This window comes from Pleurodeles waltl, chromosome 8 (assembly GCF_031143425.1).
Source record: "Pleurodeles waltl isolate 20211129_DDA chromosome 8, aPleWal1.hap1.20221129, whole genome shotgun sequence".
NCBI lineage: Eukaryota > Metazoa > Chordata > Amphibia > Caudata > Salamandridae > Pleurodeles > Pleurodeles waltl.
This window is the reverse complement of record NC_090447.1, coordinates 1,170,013,367-1,170,036,767: the sequence shown is the minus strand read 5'-3', so window position 1 is coordinate 1,170,036,767 and position 23,401 is coordinate 1,170,013,367. Positions and strand designations below refer to the sequence as shown.

General features: G+C 44.8%; 1 protein-coding gene across 1 annotated transcript in view; it reads left to right on the top strand.

The window, feature by feature from the left end:
- The window catches only part of SLC25A30 (solute carrier family 25 member 30), a 117,792-nt gene that overhangs the window by 77,604 nt on the left and 16,787 nt on the right, over positions 1 to 23,401 (top strand). The window contains exons 6-8 of the mRNA XM_069203185.1: positions 8,305 to 8,400; positions 8,489 to 8,613; positions 22,647 to 22,785. Coding sequence (XP_069059286.1) covers positions 8,305 to 8,400; positions 8,489 to 8,613; positions 22,647 to 22,785 — 360 coding nt within the window. The remainder of the gene's footprint in view (positions 1 to 8,304; positions 8,401 to 8,488; positions 8,614 to 22,646; positions 22,786 to 23,401) is intronic.

The following is a 23,401-nucleotide window of genomic DNA, read 5'->3' as shown; positions in this document are numbered from 1 at the left end:
ACAGATGCGTATTTCCAAATACCCATCCACCCAGCTCACAGAAAATACCTCAGGTTTGTCATAAAAGGAAAACACTACCAGTTCAAAGTGTTACCTTTTGGCATAACAGTAAGCTCCATGGGAGTTCACAAAGTGTCTAGCGGTAGTAGCAGCATACTTAAGAAGACAACACATCCATGTCTTTCCATATCTAGACGATTGGCTAATAAAATCAAACAATCGTACACAATGCCAGAAACATACCCGTTATGTGATAGAAACTCTGCGCACACTAGGAATTTCTATAAACTACCAAAAGTCACACGTCAACCAGAACAAGTACAACCGTATCTAGGTGCTATCCTACATACTCAACTAGCTCTAGCGTATCCAAATATCCAAAGGATACAAGCTTTCCAAAATCTAATTCCACTCATACAGCCAAATCAACAATACACTGTAAGATTTATCATGAAGATTTTAGGAATGATGGCATCTTGCATAGCAATAGTCCCACATGCAAGATTAAACATGAGGCCCTTACAACAGTGCCTTGCACAACAATGGTCACATGCACACGGTCAACTTCAAGATCTAGTGTTGATGGACCGCCAAACACATATGTCCCTTCAATGGTGGAATCACAGCAATTTAATGAAGGGGCGGTTGTTTCAAGACCCTGTGCCTCAGACCATAATTTCAACAGATGCATCAATGATTGGTTGGGGAGCTCACCTAAACAATCACACCATTCAAGGGCAATGGGATGTCAAACAGGAACAACTACACATAAACCACTTAGAATTATTAGCTGTATTCCTTGCCCTAAAAGCATTTTAACCTCTTCTCAAACAGACAACATGACAACCATGTATTATCTCAACAAACAGGGAGGTACACATTCATCTCAACTGCCCCTTCTAGCCCAAACAATTTGGAAATGGGCAATTCACAATCAAACTCACCTAATAGCACAATACATTCCAGGAATAGACAATCAGTTGGCAGATGTCCTCAGCAGAAATCACCAACAAACACATTTTGGGAGATTCACCCCCAAGTACTTCAAAAGTACTTTCAAAGGTGGGGAACACCAGACATAGATCTATTTGCAACAAGCGAAAATCCAAAATGCCAAAACTTTGCATCCAGACACCCACATGCCCTGTCCATGGGCAATGCTGTATGGATCAATTGGTCAGGGATATTTGCTTACACTTTCCCCCTCTCCCACTCCTTCCATTTCTGGTCAACAAGTTGCACCAAATGTCACTCAACATGATACTCATAGCACCAACATGGGCACATCAGCCTTGGTACATAACACTACTAGACCTATCTGTAGTACCTCACTGCAAACTCCCAAACAGATGATGGGAGATGGGGCTGGTGTACTCACGTACTTTGCTGCTGGAATCGGCTGGCTCTCAATGTCAGAATCAACGTCCGACTCAGAGTCTCGGATCGAGAGGGCTGCCTGATTTGCATTATCCTCTCCGAAGATGTCGGGCGTGTCTTCAACGCCATCTCTAACTGACATGCTCTTTGGTCTCAGAGAGTCTTTTTAGACCTACAAGCGTCGCAGTTTGTCTCTTTATGTTCCGGGGACAAGCACAAGTTACAATCCCAAATGTTGATCTGTATGCAGGAACTTGGAGTGGCATCAAGGACAGAACCTACATGGAGTCCGTTCCGTTAGCCCTGAATATTTCAACAGCACTTGACGTAGTAGGTGCAAGAAGGGTGTGGACGCCCCTAAGGGCAGTAAACCAACACAGACGCTGAGAATCGGATTGATTTAGTTTAAGTTTGGAAATAACCAAGCGAAAAACTATACTGTTGTCGAAACGAAAATTTAACGGAGACCGAACCGAGATATACCGGAGCAAGAGGAAACTCATTCGAACCAGACGGCGGAGAGAGAACAATCTAACAAAAGACTCGATGCCCATGCGCACCATCACAGAGAGGAGGAGTCACTCGATCTCGTGACTCAAAGATTTTTCGAACAAAAACAACTTGCAACACTCCGAGCCCAACACTAGATGGCAGACTTATGCAAAGCATGTGAATCTACAGCTTTACATGCCACAAACCGATGTCTACTGGGTAAGTAACAATTTTCTTATGTATATCACCTACTTGTGATAGGCAGTAGGATGTTCTAGTTAGCACCAGCGTTTTCCATAGAAAAAAGCATTTTTTGTTTTACTAATAACTTTGGGGCAGTTTGACAGAGCTTCACAAAATTTTCAAAACTTATACTTTGGTCATTCACCAGTTTGTTTAGCGGCTGCCTATAGAATTTCAGGGTGATTCATCAAGCGGGGTCCAAGAAAAAGAGGGGGGTTCCAAAGCACCTTTTCCCCATGTTGTGTCTGTAGGGATTTTCCAATTTTCTTGTATCTTTTTGTTACTTTATGTAAGCCTGTTCAGTAGTTTCGGATTAATTAAAGATAAGAAAATATAGATTTCTAGGTACGTGGATCCACTTGCCTGGACCCCGTGGATCCTGGGCCAAAAGCAAGGCATTGGCTGTAAAAAACCTGAAAGAAATGTTTCTGCTACCTTATTTTTTATTTTGTTTTACTTCCCCTCGCTTGGGCTGGGGGAGGGAAGAAAGAAGGGGAAAACATATATGGGGTCAGGATAGAGGTATCCTGTCCTGATAGGACACATGGAGGGGACCCTGAGGGACACTTCATGGGTAAAAAAAAAAAGAAAATTGCCTAGTTTCTTTTTTTTTTTTTTGACTGATCAGCGGATCTGCTGCGGCACTCAACGTGGCCCCCTGTGTAAACTTGTAAAGGATCTCCAGATCCAAGAAAAAAATCAAAAAGAAAAAAACACCCACTAACACTCCCACGGCGTGCAGTTGGGGGCATTCAGATGGGTTGGCTGCACGTCCTGCGGCCAAAGTGCGCAGTTGTGTTTGTATTAACATACGGTAATTATATATTACATTACATTAACCAAATACATAGAAATTCACTGAGAAAACCAAAGGTTACATGGACGTTCTAATTAGGTTGTCATGCTACCCATACAAAACCATAGAAATTCAGCAGCTATAGTTATACTTACAGTTATACTTATCTGAAGAAACTATAACTCATGCCAGAAAGTGGCTTTAGGCCACGAGTTATAGTTTCTTAACTTAAGTATAACTGCAATTGCTGACTTTCTAAGGTTTTGTATGGGTAAAACGTCAGCCTAACTATTACGTCCCTGTAACCTTTGGTTTTCTCAGTGAATGTATGTATAACATGTCAGTATTACTGTTGCCTCTGTGGTTTACAGTATGGTTCCCAGTTTTGTTGTATGATTATTATGTTGGATCAGATATATTTTTACTTGAAGTTATCAAGCCTCGTGTATCCACTGAAGGACATGCTTAACAGAGATACTAGAAACCATGTTAAATTTGAAGTGTGCAATGTACAACAACTGCAAGTGAATTTCAGACATGACTAGGACTGTCTAAAAAGATGTGTTCTATTAAATTCAGCTCAGCTGCATTATTTGTGACCTGTTCATGTTAATTAAACACACATTTATTCATTCTAAATTCACTCTAACCTTGGCACCCGTAGGTTGAGTTTTATCCATAGCTATGTATAGGCTACTTTTGTATTTTTTGTTATTTGTAATATCATATATATTGGTTTTATTTATAGGTTTTTGTTTTACTCTTTACATCATTGAAAAAGTCCCCTATAAGGGTCAAAACACATTAGCTGTGGCTGCTGTTTTTATGATAATGAATTTACTACCACAAATTCAACCTATGAAATATTATACATCTGTACTGAAGAACAATAAAAAGCAGCAAAGTTCTACATTTGGTGTCTGAATTTGTACCATTCTCAAAATATCTTAATTCTAAAGATTTACAAATGGGGTTCAAGAATCTTAATTATATATTGTTAGGGCCCATCCTGTCTGATTAGTTCCATATTGCCCCTTTTGGTAGCAAATTAAATTGTTTGTGAGCACCTACCCAAAATACAACCAGTATTTCTTATACTGTATTTCACTGCATACGAATGTGTGCCCTGGATGTTCAGTTCAGTTATAAGAGATACAGGGCCAATCTCTCCTTGTGTAGGGCCTCCTTTAGGAACTCATATCTGGATGTGAGAATGGAAAATAATTATTCCAGCTTTAGAAGAACATGGAAGATGCACCTTTTCACCCTGGCATTTATCTGATCAACCCCACAACCTTCCTATACTACCCTTTGGTCTGGGTCCTAGTTCTTGCTGATCAGACACGCAAGTCTGGCTTGGCATTCCTCTCCAAACTCTTTCTGCTCCCAGAGATACGCCATCCTGCTCTCGATACATTGGTCTGTGTTTTCTGTGGACACAGTCAGTCTCTAAGTTATCCACCTTCTCTGCACAACTGGGTGTGTCAGATGTACACAAATGTGTCCTCCCTCCCTTAGTTCTGTGAGGCATTACTATTTGAATTGATATTTGTGCCATGTTTAAATATCTACCTAATTAATAGAGAAATTGCTATATATATATATAGTGTTTTTTAATATATGTAAGGTACAGCTCCCCACACCGTGATCTTTTGGCTAGTACCTTTTACTTAATGGTCATTATAGGGTGGCACAACTAAAGGCCTGTATCTTCAATGAATGACTCCTTGTTAAAGTTCTATTTTAGGTCTGACAGGAGAGCACAGCTGTCCAGGACAGATTGTTACCATTTATTTAAAATAGTCATAGAGTGGGATTTGGCTGTACCCAGAAATGTGGCCCTATTACATCATTCTGTTGGCTAGTTGGCTTATCATTTTGCCTTCCAGGAAGGGCTTCCATTAGCTTTGCAAATGTTTTTATTTAGCGCCCTCTCCCCCCTTCAACCTTCCCACTGGTGGTGGTATAAATAGGACTAATGTTCGAATTAATTATCAGGAATGGGGAGAGGCATGGCAAATTACATTACACACGTCTTAACAATACAATTTTTTCTGGTCCTGTATTACTTTCAACCCTTCATCTTTCCAGTACCAGCAATTTTAGCAAAATGGCGCTCATTACGAGTGACCCACTATCAGATGCGATAATTATTGTATCCGATAAATTATGACACTAAGGAGTCATTGGGTGTGGTAATTATTGCCTATTATATTTTTTTGTAGGGTAACATGAATTTTGGTGTTATCGGATCAAATGAGTATTTTCCTGTAATTTTGAGGCATTTTTCATCAACACATTTTTGCAGTTTTTAAAAAAAAAACATTGTTATTCATTTTTGCCATCTCATACAACATAGAAGAACATGTGATAAAACATTCCCAGCAGTAGGGTACATTTTCTTAGCAGCATATTCTTATATCACATTTATATATTTCCAGAACAATGTTGGCAGGTTTGACTTGCTGAAATTTATCTGGGGAAAATTGGTGGGGTGCAGTTATAGCAGCAAAACACATAAGAACAGCAGTTACCACATATAAAAGAATTTAATATATCACTCGTAATGTTGAGGGCCTAATTTGTCAGCGGTAATTTATTTTATTACAGTGCTGAGAAAACTGTGTGCTATGTTTAGAGTTATAAGTGACACTGACAGTGCATTCCTTTTTTATTTTTATTTATTACAAACATCCAACAAATTATAACCTCTGTGGTAAAATCGCATCGGTCAGATTCTACACGTAGATATTGCACAAAATCATTCAATACTATAATACACATTAAAGCACTCTCTATGATGTTCTCCTGTACCCCACCCCACAACTCCAGCTAGTTATCATCTTGCTGTTGTCTGTCTCCCCAACCCTCCTCTCTAGGTCTTACATTGTCCAGTGGAGCCTAGCTCTCCTAACATAACTCAAGATACACTCTCCAACTTTCCCTCCAGATCTTGTCAATTTTTTTTGGGCAGCACCTCCCTTCATATACCACTCTTTCCTCCTCCATGCGTTTGTTCATACTGGTCAGTCTTTGTTGCTTGGTAGGAGCTGGACTCTTTCTCCATGCCTGAACAATGCCCCTTTTTGTTACTATCCTACCAAGCCTGGCAAACTAACAGTTTTGCCCTTGGTAAATTCACATAACTTGGAATTCCTAGAGTTAAAAATTATGGAGTCTGTCGCATGTCCTCCTCCAGGACTAAGTCTAGCTCTCCTATGATTACCTTCCAGAACTTCCTTGTAATTGGGCAATACCAGGCTGTGTGTAGGAACATGCTACTGCGACTTGGCATTGGTTACATGGGGCTTTGTTCTCTTCCCATTTTTTAACAAAGTACTCCTGTAGTAGGTTCTCTGTAAGATCTTTAATTGTATAAGTCACAGTCAGACTTAATTTGCAACCTCCTTCGAATGCATTAGTGCCACTCTTCTGGGGGGCCCATGTCTGATTTCCATGAGTTTCTTCAAGGTTTTAGGCTTGTTGCTTATTATGGTATATACACAATATTGCATTGCTAGTGAGCTTATCCCCTAACAGTCTGCCTTCAAGCAGACTTTGTTCTGGCACCCCGCTCCAGTTAATTCCCTCTGCCCCTTAAGCACGCTGCCGTTGGTGGCATGTGTAGCGCATGTTGGGGTGACGTTTGTATTCTTCCTGTAGGTTTTTAAACAGTTTACCCCTCCCTACGTCTATCACATGCCTAATGTAAATGTGTGCCACTTATCCTTCTGTTGGATATCCTTCAGTTCCTCCACCTCTTTCACATTGGTGCTTTGCCAAAGTGGAGCCTCTTGGTTACTTTACCCTTCCATCTTAAGTATTGTCTAGAAGTGTCCAAAACCTCCAGTGCCACCCAGCTGGACTCCAGAAGATGTCATCTATCAGACTCCCCAAAATGCTGACAAGCTTTCTTGTTCTACAGCCTGTTGTATGTGCCTTTTCGAATGAAACATGAGTATGTTAGATAGCCTATATGCTTTTGTTGAACATTGCATGCAAATGGCAGGGCTCTTATGTCGAAGATCAAAATGGTGCTGCATTGAGACTTAGGGGGTGATTCTCACCCTGGCGGGCGGCGGAGGCCGCCCGCCAGAGTTCCCCCCCCCTCCAAAATACCGCTCCGCGGTCGAAAGACCGCTGAGGGTATTTTGGCTTTTGCACTGGGCTGGCGGGCGACCGCCAAAAGGCCGCCCGCCAGCCCAGTGCAAACCACCCTTCCCACGAGGACGCCGGCTCAGAATTGAGCCGGCGGAGTGGGAAGGTGCGACGGGTGCAGTGGCACCCGTCGCGTATTTCAGTGTCTGCAAAGCCTCTTAAGGGGGCCCCACGACAACCCATACCGCCATCCTGTTCCTGGCGGGAGAACCGCCAGGAACAGGATGGCGGTATGGGCTGTCAGAATGCGCCGCCATGGAGGATTCTAATGGGCAGCGGAAAACCGGCGGGACACCGCCGGATTTCCGCATCTGACCGCGGCCAAACCGCTGCGGTCAGAATGCCCTGCGGGGCACCGCCAGCCTGTTGGCGGTGCTCCCGCCAACCCTGGCCCCGGCGGTCCATGACCGCCGGGGTCAGAATGACCCCCTTACTCTGTTTCTTCCTGTAATATTCCTCTTTTTACGTTATATGGTGGTATTATATGATGCTTTGCTGTCACCATGTTTATTTTACAGCAGGTAATCAAATGGTGCATTGGGAATGATACCTTGTCTATGGTCTGACCTCTAGATTGCGCATCAACTACTAGCACCAGGACAGCACACGGTTGAATATGCTGTGGGTGCGATGCAGAACTGGTATCTGTGTACAATACAGACATCATAGGATTTTGAAAGAAAGCCAGCGACGAAATCTGATAGTGATGCAGTACGTTTAAGTGTTGCATTCCAGCTCCATCTGCAGTTTCATTCTGCTGGCTGCTATTGCTAATGTGGTTTGAGGCCTGTGTTTACCCACTTTTCTTAATTCAAATGGAAAGGCTGGTTGTTGACTGCTATCTGACGAGATTAATGAGATATTTTTACATGGATGGTAGTTTGTTTACGAAGACAAGCAAAACTGCTGTGTAAATTCTCGCACCTGTCTGGATAAAAGCTCATGCATAACAATATATGCAGATTTGGCGTAAGGTATTTATATAAACCTGGCAATCATGTTCCGAATATACCAACTTGACAGACTGCTAGTTATTTCTGAGACTGGGTAGAGTATTTGAATTTGGGCATTTATGTATTTTCCTGTCAGGGTAATTTTGGCTTCTGGCTTAATCATAGGCTTTATCCAATAACTAAATTGTTCATTAAGTGAGCATGCTAATGTTATATTTGCACAGCTTATCATCTGGAGTTGAATTGTATTTGTATTTTCTCCCTTTGTCTTTCTGTAATGTACAGATAAGAATGCAGGTTCAAGGCAGTTTGATCCAGGGAGGCATGGTAGGCAACTTCATTAATATTTATCAACAAGAAGGGACGCGAGGATTGTGGAAGGTAAGTTGGATCTGTCTGGCCTTTTCTTAAAATTTCATATCATGATCTATACCTCATCTTGATTTTCTTGTAAATGTGTCTTCTATAGGGTGTGTCTTTAACAGCCCAGAGGGCTGCCATTGTTGTAGGAGTGGAGCTGCCTGTTTATGATCTCTCCAAAAAACACCTGATCAAGTCTGGCCACATGGGAGACACTGTATATACTCACTTTCTGTAAGTATGTTTTGAGTTGCACAGCATTTTTATTGGTGAATATGTTTTTAATTTCAAACAATTATGCATTTGTATTATTTCAGATATTTGCCTTTTCCGAACTAGGTTATGCCTTTAGGTTAAAAACCGTTTCAAAATCTGTGTGTAGCATTTCTAGTTTCATTGATAAGCTTGGAGGGAGTTATAACACGTTCCTCTGTTTTTATTTGATTCTGGTGTGTAACAGTGCTGATCGGGGTGCAACTAGACACAAATCGTTGGTGCTGAGTAGAGGTGGGGTGAACTGGTCAACCAATGGATGCAGGGTTAACACTTCAGACTCTAAGGCAGAGCTATCCTCACAGCCAATACAAGAAAGCAGTGGAAAATTATGCATTTTAGACATACTGGTCAAACTGTATATGGTTACAACATGTTTTAGTGTATTTGAAAATGTTTGTAGTTGACTAACCAAGAAATGTAAAAACTAGAATGAGTGATTTGACAAAAAAAAAAAAGCTTCTGCAGATTTCAGTATAAAGCAATTTACAAACAGTTTTTGCAAACTTATTTCAATACAGCCCTTTTGCCATTCCTCCGAAAATTCCTTCTGTGAAATGACAATGAGCTCATGAAATATTTTTATTCCCATCTTCAGAAAGACACTCCTAACTCTTGACCAAAGGTTACGTTTTCTGTCTTGCCCACTGGACATCGCAACCTATGCTTGTTTGAGGCTGCGCACAGGTACATGTCTCAGAATAGTGAGCTTAATGAGTTAACATACCTGATTTTGGATTGTGCGACTGGCAAGTGTTGGTTATTTCCAAATACATCTTCTGTTTCTCCTGAGGTTGAATGAGTGAGTGCCAATTATTTGGCAATATTACTGTCCATTACTCTGCGAGGAATTTGCGCTATTATAAAGCAAAATAAAATACTTGTTAGCTCTCCCACATGGAGCTATTCTCGTATGAGAGGACTGAGCTACACCCATGCATGAAGCCACCAGGCCTAAGGAACTGGCAAAAAAGGTAGTTGCCTTGAAATAACTTTGCAGCAAATGGTGTTCTAGCATGAAAAGGGTAGAAGTACTCCCGCAAGCTCAAGAACACCTATACTGTGTGGCTGATAATCAGTGTCCTGTAAAGAGGTCACTCCAACAGACATAGGCCCCCATTACAACATTGGCGGTAAGTGCCGCTTACCGCCATGCTGACTGCCGCCAACATACCTCGGTGGTATACCGCTACCCGTATTATGACCCACACATAGAAATCCGCCACTATACAGACATTAGTCCGCCAGCCCAAAGGTCAGTGATAAATTGGCGTTACCAAAACCCACACCGTTACGCCAACAGAAATACGGCCACATCATTATGACCCACGAATCACCGCGGCGGTCATTCAACCGCGGTAATCCATTGGCAGTACACACCGTTGCGCTCAAAATACACACACTTTAACAAAACACCACCACATTGGACAATTCAAAATACACACACCACACCCACACACCAACAACACTATAAAACACCCACTCACAACCCTTTACGACCCAAAGATTTTGGCAAGTGAGAGAGAGACAAGCCAGGAGCACCCACTGAATCTGAGCCACAGAACACCATCACACATACACCATCCACGCACCTCGCAGCACATACCCCAACACATCACCCCACACACATACCACTCACACTACACCCCTGGCACCACAAAGATACCCCAGGTTCTCAGAGGATGAGCTAAGGGTCATGGTGGAGGAAATCATCCTGGTAGAGCCACAGCTATTTGGATCACAAGTGCAGCCGATATCCATTTCTAGGAAGATGAAGCTATGGTGGAGAGTCGTGGACAGGGTCAACGACGTGGGACAGCACCCCAGAACAAGGGTTGACATCAGGAAGAGGTGGAACAACCTACGGGGGAAGGTGCATTCCGTGGTTGCAAGACACCATGTAGCTGTACAGAGGACTGGCGATGGACCGCCACCTCCTCCTCCACAACTAACAACATGGGAGGAGCAAGTCTTGGCGATCATGCATCCGGAGGGCCTGGCAGGAGTAGCAGGAGGACTGGGCTCTGGTAAGTAAAATCTTACCTACTTTACCCCCCCCCCCTACTTGCATGGTATCACAAACTCCTACCCCTACCCTCACCCTCATCACTCCACCACCTCACATATACCCCACCATCACAACCAACCTATCTCAATACTAAGTTCTGCATGCAATAACAATGCATGGACACCCATCACCACAGCATGCACACTAGTGACAATCACTTAGCCAAACCAATCACAACTCACACAAGAGAAAGCTGCCTTGCTAATAACAACCATAGAGGGAAACCTATCCATGCACAAGATGGCATATGCAGATACAATAACACTGCATTTACATCCCCACAGGACCCCCACTCAACGTCACCGGAGAGGAGGTGCCAGCCACATCCAGTTCCCCTCCACCCCCCCCCCCCCCCCAGGAGAGGCCCACAGTAATGACAGCAGCTCTGCACACCTGGATCACGATGACCAACCAGGCCCATCAGGGACCTCTGGACAGTCGGTTACCCAGGCACAGTCCCAACCCACCACATTGCCTCCCCCCTCAGGAAACACCACCACAGCACCCACCCAGCGGGCCCTTCCTTCTGTCCCCAGGACTCATCAATCAGCAGTGAGTCCACCACTACAGGGACCCCAGGCAACTCCACAAACACAGGACGATCAGGGACCTGGGGTCAGTGACAGTGGGCACACAGTGCAGGGGACAGAGGCACAGGACAACAGGGAAGCTGTGCGACAGGGGGAGGACAGGCCCAGGGATCCCACTCTCCACAAGGCACTCATCAACATCCAGGACAATACCACCATTCCCAGGAGACCATGGGCCAGATACTGGCCAAGTTTCAGGAGACCCAGCGGGTGCAGGAGTGACAGTACCTGGGGATCAGGGAGGACCTGAGAGACATCCACACCACCCTGGTCACTATTGCAGGGGTGCTGGCAGACGTGGCCAACACTATGAGGGAGGCATTGGCACACCAAAGGTTCGCTCCATGATCCTCCTTGTTCACCCATGTGCCTCATTTTAACGTTCCTCTGCCCTTGTCCTGGCATTCTTCACTGGGGTCAGTAGCCATGAGAGGTTGGGGTAACGAAAGTCACCTGCAAATATCGAGGGATACCTGTTAGCCACACACTCACCCTTAGGGCCAAACCCACACCCGTATACCTACATCAACTGGGTGGGGACCATGGGCTCACCTATTAGCCACACCCGGTGCCTCTGGAGTTGAGCCATCACATTTGGGATGCTCCTATTCCTCAGGATATAGGCATCATGCACAGAGCCAGGATACTTGGCATTGACATGGGAGATGTACTGGTCTGCCAAACCCACCATCTGCACATTCAGAGTGTTAAAGCTTTTTCTATCTCTGAACACTTGTTAATTTCTCTGGGTGGGAGGGGACAAATGCAATATGTGTACCATCAATGGCACCAATGATGTTGTGGATATGTCCAGTGCATAGTCAGCCTTCACTGTGGCCAAATCCTCCACCTGGGGGAATACGATGTAGCTGCGCATGTGTTTCAGCAGGGCAGGCAACGCTCTGGTCAACACGTTTGAGAACATAGGCTGCGACATACCTGATGCCATGGCCACTGTCGCTTGGAAGGAACCTCTTGCCAAGAAATGGAGAAGTGATAGGACCTGCACTAGAGGGGGGATACCTGTGGGGTGGTGGATAGCTGAGGTCAGGTCTGGCTCCAATTGGGCACACAGGTCTTGGATTGTGGCCCTATCAAGTCTGTAGGTCAGGATAATGTGCCTGTCCTCCATTGTCGCCAGGTCCACCAGGGTTCTGTACACGGGGATGGCTCCATCTCCTATTCATCCTCAGTGGTTGAACTCTAGGGTGAAAAATGGTGAGCAGAAGGTCATACTCACACTTATTTCAACATTGATATGCAGTTTTTGCTTTACAGAAACAGTATGTGAACTCGTAAGTCAGTTGATGTGCCAATGTCTGCTGTGATGCAGTTAGGTGCCATGGCCTGTGCCCCCCTGAAATGGCAGATGCCTGACCTGTGAGGAGGGACAAGTGGAAATGAGGTAATTCCGCTGGCGTTGTATGCCGTTGCGGTCGAAGACCGCCGCGCAACACCGCATTGGTTATCATTGGGCCCTATGGGTTCCAGGAGCCAATGGCGATGTATGCCAGCGGTGACTGTACGCACCGCCGCGGACATGACCGCCATTTTCTATCTGTGCACTCACTTGCTACCTGACCTTCAACAAGACAGGACCTACACTGCAAGTGCTGCTGTGACCTGTGTCTGAAGCGACAATCGATCGAGTGTCTGGGGAAAGGGCCCCTGCCTTCACTTCAGAGGAGTTGGAGAGACTGGTGGATGGGGTCCTACCCCGGTACACTTTACTCTATGGTCCTCCAGACAAACAGGTGAGTACACTGTGAGCATGATGGGTGGGCCATGAATGTATGGATTGCTGTGTGTGTAAGCCTCGTGTGGGGGGGGGCTGAGGGATCCTGGGCAGAGTGCTGTATGTATGGTGGTCAATGTATGTGCGTTAGGGGAAAGAGGGGATATGTTGGTCCATGAGTAGAACAGTCCGGACGGTATAACTAATCCCTTTCCTGCTGTTTTTTTTTCTGCAGGTCAGCTCCCAACAGAAAAAGGATATTTGGCGTGCCATCACCAATGAGGTGCAGACCCTGGGGGTCTTTGACAGGCATAGCACCCACTGCCACAAACGGTGGGAGGAACTGCGCCGCTGGGCAAGGAAGATGGCGGAGGCCCAGCTGGGGCTGGCCTCCCAACGAGGAAGGGGTGCCCGTCGTAACCTGACCCCCCTGATGTTCCACATCCTGGCTGTGGCCTATCCGGAGTTGGATGGGTGCTTGAAGGCATCACAGCAGCCACACGGGGGTGAGTACAGATCCTGAATCATGACTTTGCGCGCGTTAATGTATTCCCTGGGTGGGGGATGTGGGCTGTGGGTGCCCCTAGGCCAGGGCGAACATGGCAGGGTATGTTCAATGATGGGCAAGCTCAGATGCACTCCAACCCCCAATAAAGTTAGTGGGTATCTACTACTGGGCAGGGTCCTGTGGGTTTCAGGTGTGCAGCTAATGGGGTTAGGCATTGTACCCCATGGACTGGTGACTAGCATTGTAACTGGTAGTGCATGGCCTACTCCATAGGGCTGTTTCCTATGAGTTGTGTACGTCGACGGTAGTGTTGCTGGCACTGACCAAGTGTATCCTCTGTCTTTCCTCCCCCTTTTTGTTTTGTGACGCTCGCCTTCTGTGCTTTAGCATCATCTGGCGGAGGAGCAGAGGCACCGGCGACGGAGGGAGCTGCATCCCACATGGGCCTGGAGGCTGAATCCACCGACGGTGAGGGCACCAGTGGGACGGAGGGCGAAGGGAGCACCACGACGGATACAGGAGGGGACACTACCGACAGCGACACCTCCTCCAATGGCAGCTCCCTGGCGGTGGCGGACACTTCTGTGGCCACCCCAACTACAGGTACAGCCGCCACCCCTGTACCAGCACCGCCCTCCCAGCAGCCCCTTAGCGTGTTTCCCGTGCCCGCTCACCCAGGAGGGTGGGCATCTCTTTCGCCCAAGGCACCTCAGGCCATGCCACAGTCAGTCCTGCTGCCCTCAGTGAGGAGTCTATTGACCTCCTGAGATCCCTCTCTGTTGGGCAGTCAACCATACTGAATGCCATCCAGGGTGTAGCAGGGCATTTGCAACAAACAAATGCATACCTGGAGGGCATTCACTCTGGCGTGGCGGCCCAACAAAGAGCATTCCAGGCTCTGGCCAACAAACTGATAGCAGCCATTGTCCATGTCTCCAGCCTCCCCCCTCCAGCTTCTTCTACCCAGTCCAATCCCCTCAACCCCAGCCTATCCCAAGCACACCTTCAGACCAGCAATCACCCAAATCAACACACAGAAGTGGCTCAGGCAAACACAAGCACCAGACTTTGTCTCACAAGCACTCCCACAAGCGCCATCCACATGCAGACACACCAACATCCACTGCCTCCACTGTGTCCCCCTCCTCGTCCACCTCCCTCCCAGTAGCGTCTCCACTCACACCTGCATGCACTACATCCTCATCCACTACCTCCATCACCAGCACGCCTATCACTACACACCCCTCTCTGGCAGTCCCCACCCCACCTCCATGCACACGGCACCTGTGTTCCCTCCCACTGTTTGTGCCCCCTCTCTCAAAGTACACAAACGCAAGCACACAGACACCCAACAGCCATCCACCTCACAACAGCATCCAGCCCATGCACCTGCACCCAAACACAGCAGACTGACACCCCCTACAGCCACTCCCTCTTCCTCCACTCCCAAACCTTCACCCTCTTCCCGTCCCAGTGTCCCTAAGTGTCCCTAAGAAGCTTTTCCTCGCCACCCTTGACCTATTCACTCCCCCCGTCCTTCACTTTGGGGCAGTGTGGCCAGAACCAAACCCAGCACCTCAGCCACCCAGTCCACAGCCACTGTGGCTTCTGCAGCAACTGCAGGTGTGAGAGGCTCCAAGGAGGCACCTGTCAGCACCACCTGCCAAGGCCAAGAAGGGTCCGCCACCTAGCAAGGGCAAGAAGGGGACGCCAGCCAGCAAGGGGAAGGAGGCACCACCAGACAGCAAGGGCAAGAAAAAGTCACCAGCTAGCAGAAGCAAGGAGGCACCACTATCTGCTAAATGCAGGAAGAGGCACACAACACCAGCCATGGCACTTCAGCCATCCGAGGGTGAAGGCCTGGAGGCTACCACCACCACTGCCAGCACCGCCACCTGCACCACAGCCAGCACAGCCACATGCACCACCGCCAGAAGCAGCAGCCCCAGTTGACAGCCGTTCAAGGCTGCAGGTGGAGGCATGGAGGCTACCACTGCCAGCACTGCCACCTGCAGTACAACTGGCATCCACTGAGCAGCCCTCACCGCCGGCAAACAGTGTGTAGTGGTGAATACATGGGCTGCAGTGCATCCTGGCCCCTGCAACACCTGTCGGTGTGATAAAAAGGTGAGAGACTGTGACCTTGCCCCATCCAGGATGTAGCAAACTGGGCACAAGGCCCCCTCCAGAACCAGTGGAAGAAGGCATCCACTCAGCCCCTCCTTGCCAGGATGGAGCACACTGAGCACAATGCCCCCTCCAGAACCAGTGGAAGAAGGCATCCTCTCGGCTCCTCCTTGCCAGGATGAAGCAAGCTGGGCACAAGCAGTGGGCAAACCACCCACTAGAGAGACTCTAGCTTTGCACTCCCCAGGACCAAGCAGTGGGCAAACCACGCACTTGAGAGACTGTTGCCTTGCACTCCCCAGGACCAAGCAGTGGACAAACCACCCACTTGAGAGACTGTGGCCTTGCACTCCCCAGGACCAAGCAGTGGACAGACCACCCACTTGAGAGACTGTGGCCTTGCACTCCCCAGGACCAAGCAGTGGGCAAACCACACACTAAAGAGACTGTGGCCTTGCACTCCCGAGGCGTTGTACCATCTTCTGGCTGAGGTGCCCTCCCCCCCCCCCCCACTTCCCATCCCCCTGAGGTGCCTGTGTGTTTTCGACCTGATGCCCCTGCAGTGTTCTCTCCGTATTGAGGCAGGAGTCAAGTGTGGCCTTGGCCTATGTGTTTTGGCCCAGTGGGCCACGGACATTTTGGAGTGGGCATTATCCCTCCTTTTGTATATGTTGTACATTACTGTTTGTTGCTTTAAGAATGTATTTTTCTATATTTATAATATTACACTCAATTTAATCCATCCCTTTTGTCCTTGCATTATTCCTGAGGGTTACAGGGTGTATATGTAATGTTGTTGTGTGTATGGTGTTGGAGGTGGGGGTGTTGCGTGTGTGTGTCACTCTTTTTTTTCCTCTACCCTCTCTTGTGTGCTAGATGTAGTACTTACCGTGGTTGTCTTCGCTGGTGTTCATGCTCCTGGTGTTTGAGAAGGTACACCAGCATTGGGGAAAAAGTGCAGCTCGGGCTCCATGGCGTTGTGATTCTTCCTTGAGTGTCGAGAGGGAGTCGTTTCCCTTCAGAGTACTGTTTCCGCCGTGCTTTTGATCGCATTGGTACCGCCCTGGAAGAGCTGGTGGATAGGCGTGTTGTAATGCAGTAGGTGGTACATTGTCTTCCGCCTGGCTGTTTGTGGTTACCGCCACCGTGTTTGTTGCTACAGCTGTGGCTGTCAGTGTGTTAAAGGGGCTGTTTGTGTTGGTGGTTCCCCCCCATGGTCATGATTCAAAAAAATTTGACGCCGACCTGTTGGCGGTGTTATCGCCGCTTTATCACTGATGGCCAGGGTTGTAATGAGGGTCATAGTGCCTCTAAAGAGCATATATTATAATAAGAACAACCATTCTTTCCGTTCTGTTCTGAATTGGAGATAACCAGACTACACATCTGCAACAGCAGGGTGAGGCAGGTGGAAATTACACCATTGTAATCTAGTCTGAAATCATTTAATACAGTCACAGAACAGTTTCAGTGCCTAAACCAGGCCTTAAGCTCATCTGACTTGTATCTATTTACTGGTGCTCTTCACTATGTATAGAAAGCCGGCGAGCCAGAACTTAACACCAATTTTAGTGACTGCTGGCAAAATAAAGATTTCACCTATACTTACCTTCAACTCTGGGGTCCAAGTTTGACTTCTTCTGTAGAAGAGGTTTGATAACCCCTTTTTTCGATCCATTAGGGACAGTGTCAGATGAAAACAGGTTAAGTATGAAGATGCACGTTCAGATTTTAGAGTCCAGAGTGATCATACTTCATCTGGGGAAGAGAAGTGAACCAGGAGGAATCTTTCTCCTCTTACTTAATAATTGGGTGAGCTGTGAGAAGAGTGAAAGAAAAGGGCCAAGGCTTGTTATCATGCTGCATTAGACCGGATGAACAAGGAAGCTAGGCAATACAGTACGGAATGATCTTTATCTCTGCAGAGAAATAAAGAGCTAAATAGTCACAAACATCTTGGGAGGTGGAACAGTCATTTTAACGTAGGACAGGTTGGTGAGATTATAGACTGCCTGCAAAAAGAGCCCATGAGGAGTTTGAAGCATGAAATATAGAATTTGAAATAAGAGGTATTTGTACCATTAAGAGATACTTTGTAATGTTTAAGTTGTTGACATTTATGTGATGCTTTCAAAGTCTGATGTTACACGTTTTTGTTTTGCTAACAGCAAAACTGCATTTTTTTTTTTTTTTTTACCAGGGTGTAGTTGTAGCATTGTTTCTCTTCCTCCGACCTCAGCCAGATATGCCTAAACTAGCTCCAGCCCCTTTACTTCCCCTTTCTTTACACACATACACACCCGCACCCTCCATTTCTCTTCATGTTTAATTGTATTGCCAGGGAAAGACGTGGAAATTTAGTAAAGGCTATGAGGTTACAGCAGGTACAAAATGGGCGGGCTCGGTGACCCCAAATTGAGACTAGTATATTGTAAGCTATTTATGGATATTATCATGATCGAAGCACAAAAACGGATTTGGTGACTAAAGCCATTGTTCCAAGCTATGTAGAATTTCAGATGAACTTGGTGAACTTAGTGGTTACCGCATTCCTAGTGTGGGGATATTTAATGTGTAATATAATTAACTACTACTGAGTTTCCCACCACAGAATGACACCTAGCATTTGTGATCAGTGTTTACCACACAGATTAATTCATGTTTTGCATTTGTGCCTTAGCTTTTTGTCTTGATAGATTTCTTCAGTCTTGTCGTGGTAAATCTGAGGAAAAGATTGCAGAATATTGTAATTGATGCATAACTCGGAATTCCATTCTGTATGCAAACCTCAGTTTGTGCATGGATTGGAATTTAAAACATAACTTTGAATCATGATCTAAGTAAATTTCGTACTTTTAATGAAGGCAGTTGTAGGCTACATCAATAGAAATCTCCTAGCTCTGTATTGCCATTATTATGGCCATGTTGTGCAGTAGGGTTTGAGTATGTTGTATTGTGTTGTGCTTGTCTTTACATTGTGCTTCATACACCTAACAGTACCCAAGGGCATTTGTGGAGGGATAGCACCGTACTCTGTGAAGTAGTATAGACAGAACATTGTGTTTGTCGTGTGGCCTGCATTAGGAGTTTTTTTATGTCCTACGTCAAGACCAGAGTAATGCTCTTAACATGTGTTGCTGCTATGTTTCAGAGTAAATTTTAAAAGAAAAAGAGTGAGAGATAGGGTGCTTCAACATTCAGTTGTAATTCATGGACAGAAGTGTGTGAGTGCGGTTTGACCCATGTTTGAAGTGTTTTGGTGTGTGGATACGGCTGAATCTGCTGAAATTGCTCGTGAGTGTAAGAGAGAAATGTGAGGATAGGTACAGCTGCATCAAGCCAATACCTACCATCTATGGAGTGGTCTTGTGTAAATACAGTTCGAATCACATAGAACAGGGGGCACAAAGTGTAGGAAAGTCACAGAAGCTACCACTGGTAGGTGCAATCTCAGAGATTCAGGCAGTTGCAAGGCCAAGAAGCAATCCTAAAATACCCTCTGTGGAAGAAAAATGCTATATGAACTTCACAGTACCTACAGTCTCGGCAATACACTTTGCTTAAGGCAACAGTTACCTGGGACAGGCTTTGGAGGGCAGGGGCAATAATAAAAACCATTGAAATCACCTGATTACAGAATATATTATTTTTTTCCTTCAGTTTCTGTTTAAATAGTGCCTGATGTTATGAATGGGTTGAAAACATTAAGGAAAATAAAACAGAACATTTCTGCAATAGCTGTGCTTTTTGCCTCTCAAGAGTTTGAAAAGTGATATACATATCACAAAACAATATAATCTCACTGCCTGTGTCTCTTCTGTTCTGATGTAATCTTGCATTCTCATCTTTTCTTGAAGTTAGTGTCGTGAAGAACCTCAGCTATATGTTGGAAGTGGTGGAATGTGATAGATGGGCCTTTCATCTCTGCTGATCTATCCCCAAGCACTTTAAAAAGCCCAAAATGACCCTGATTACAAGTTGCAAATTCCACACCAGAAACTACTAGCTTTCTGCGGTAGCAACCCCCAGTACCATACAATTATGAGTCAAAACCCATAGAATGGAGAATTACTGTATGGACCTGGATTTACCAGATGATATTCTGAGTTGTATTTCATTTTCCATGTAGTTTAACACATTTACCACTTACTTTGTGGTTGTAAAAGTGTGCAGGGGGCTTGTAAGCCTTACGAGATGGAACAGTGAAGGAAGGAGCAGAGAAAATTCGTTGACAGTTGGGAGCATGTAATACTCCCCACTTGCCTTGTCTGAAGTCGGGACTAGAGGTCAAGGAAGGTGTCCAGGATACAATGCAGCCTTTTCCCACATTTATAATGGTTTTTTTCTGGATTTTTTGGCCAGGAAAACTGAGTTAGTTGGTCCTGCACCCAGTAGATCCACATGCAGGAACACTGGACCTCTTGTAATTGTGCGGAACAGAATTCACATGGGAATTCTGCTCTGCACAGTTCTTCCGAACCAAGGCACATGTTCGTTATGGTTATATTGCAGGTGGGCTGATAAGGCCAAGAGAGCAAAATACCATGCGGCACGAGAAGCAATAAAAAAAAAAAAAGCCTCCTTTACCTGTAAATGGCTTTTGGATGACCTCAGGGGTTGAAAAATACACGATCTATAAGTAAGTACATTCCCAATCGTTTTTTAACTTTACAGTAACAGTTACCATACTTTATGCTCAAAAACAACAATCTCACTATGGATAATGCAGACTTTCTGGTGTTGCTGGCTGAAAGGGAAAGCAGGGCATCTCAAGTTTTATGCTGGAAAGTTGCCTGAATGTAAAGCAAAGCAGCAATTTGAATGAACTACTTTGCATTAGTTTGTTTCAAGGGGGCGTTTACATCAATGTTTCCATGCAACCATCACTGTTGTTTTTTTGGCGAAGCCCTGTCAGCTAACAATAGAAGAAGGGGATTTGCGCAATCAAAAGTATCCTTTTGAAGGGGGTGTTACAAGGACAGAGGTAACATCTCTTCATCACTCTAGGTGATCAGAGCTCAAAAACAATGGTTAGATTTTTTTTTTTTTTTTAAAGTATGTTGATATTAAAAATTAATATGAAGAGTAGTGCAGCTCTTGAGATTGGGGATTTCTGAACCATGAGGAAGTGTTCCATTTTGGATTATTTTTTTTGTAAGCTTTTTCAGATCCAACGCTTCATGTTATGGAGTTTCATGAAGTTATTTTTTACTTTAAGGTGTAAGAACATTTATGTTTCTGGCAGTGCTGTTCATGCAATGTAGCATGTATATGTAAAGTGTGTGTTATCCTGTTGGCACTGAATAACTGATGGTTTTATTTATCCAGCATGGTGGTAGTAATTTTATCAACCTCAGGACGGTGAAAGAGTGAGTGGGGCCCACCAGGATTCGAACCTGTGATAATGTAGTCAAACACCTATCCCTGCATTATGCATAATTATTTACTTTATTAATACAATTTTATGTAATACAAGCATGGTCCAAATGCATTAGAGCACTTAATAGGAAAAATGATGTAGGTAGAAAAAAAAATGAAACATCAGAACAAGGTCAATTGCACACAAAAGCAGTACATTAAACATGGAAGGGAAGCAAGTTGTAGACCATGCAAAATAAGGAACTGAGTAGAGCACATAAGTCAAAACAAAATCAGCTGGGGGAAGCCATTGTGTCGTATATACAGATAAATGCATTTCTGGAATGCAAAAACGAGGAGATCATAAACATGTGAAGCTGAAGATATGAAAGCAGAATTAGGACAACAAGGCAAGACAGCAATGTGTGAATGGAGATAGGAGAAATATATATTCATGGGGGAAGTAAGGGAATAGAGGAAGGGAAGTAAGGGCTTGAGGACAACATCGGGAGTGGGTAAAAGAAGTGGACAGAAAAGCAGCAAAGTATTGGAGTGATAAAATTAACAGAAACCTCAAAACCTTCTGAAAGTACCTCCTATATGAATTAAACTTGTGCATAGGAGGCTCTGTTTGGAATAAATGATCCAGTGGTAACCTGCCCAGTCATAGCTTTCTTGGATAGATTCAACATCCCTTTATAACAGTTTTAGACATAAACTGATGATGAAAGATGTGAAAGTTAGACCTAATGAGTGGATTGGTAAGTGGTGACGTTTGATAGGTTCCTGCCTATGCTTCACACAAATTACTGTTGATGCAAAATTCAGCTTCTGTAATGGTTTTGGGATTAAAGAGAACGCACCATATTTCTCTTGCCACAGCACCCTGCAGTGGTTGCCTCTGAAAAGGAGAGTTTCTTTAAATGACCTAATCTAGTATATAAAGCTCTGTGTGATACCAACTAATATCAGGATTTGTTGTGTATGATCCTAACCAAGGTCTGCATATGCATTCTACCTTCAAATTCCTTCTAAGTTCTGATGGGGTGGAAGAGTTTTCCAGTAATGGCCGATGCCAAGTGGAAATCCTTCCTTTTGAAGTTCTGGTTTACTGTTCTGTTTCCATTGGTTCCTTCCCAGCACCAAGATACCGTTTTAGTACACATTGCACTTTATAAAGTGGCATAAATCAATAAATAAATGTTTCACTTGTTGGCTGTTATGAGTAAACAGTGCTAACAAGTTGTTTTGTAGTATTTTACCTGCCAAAGCCGACAGCTTTCAGTCACGATTTTGTTGTGCTACAGAAACAATGATTTCTGGACCATAGTTGTGTCACCTTTGCCCATCTGACAAATGCCTTAATTATGGTATAGAGGATCGTGAATGAATGTGCAGGAAATGTAATTCATCATTCTTGTTATCCTCTGAACTTCACAACTGGGTTGCAAATAACTGCATTTTGTGATAAAACTATTTACCTAAAGGTTAATAGAGGATTTGTGCTCAATTTTAAATACTGAAAAATATTTTTGACCACCTGCCAGTAGTATTATTTTGACATTGCTGTATAGCATACTTTCTAATTTGTTTTCAATCTTTACTTAGCTCAAGTCTGGCCTGTGGTTTAGCAGGAGCCATTGCATCAAATCCTGTTGAAGTTGTGAGAACACGCATGATGAACCAGCGAGTCTTACTTAACTCTTCAAGTTTTTGCTACAAAGGTACTCTGGATTGCTTTCTTCAGGTAAATGGTTGTCCATTCATAAATGTATTAAAGGAAATTACATTTTGATGACAAAAAAGTAGCACTTGATAATGAATACCAAGGAAACCCTCACGAATTGGTTGCTAAGAGAATCTATGTGTAACTACCAGTCTTACTACAAATTAATCAACACATTCTATACATCGAACACAGAAGAACATGAGCCATTTTTTTAAAATCTGAAGACTAAACAGCAACCATGCACACTAAAATAATTACAGTAACAGGCTTAACAAAGGCACAATTCACAAACAGAAACTTCTGCTGTTTTAGTCATAATCTAGAGACCACTCTTCAGCTTTACAGGAATTAACACTATTACAAACACTCCCTTCTCCTTGCATCTCGGCATGCACACCTGTCCAGACTCCACATATTCAAAACCCCTTTGGTTCTCAACATAACATTATATCCAAGGTCGATTGTCAAAACCCTGTAATCTCCGAACACTTCAAACAGCGCATGATCTGTTGTAGAGTGCAGCTGATCACAAAAACACTCTCTTTCTAGTGGATGGTAAAATGCATTTTTGCCTGATTCTCACTTGGAGCGAGATCATCTAAACAGAAACATAAACATCATTGGATTCCTCAAA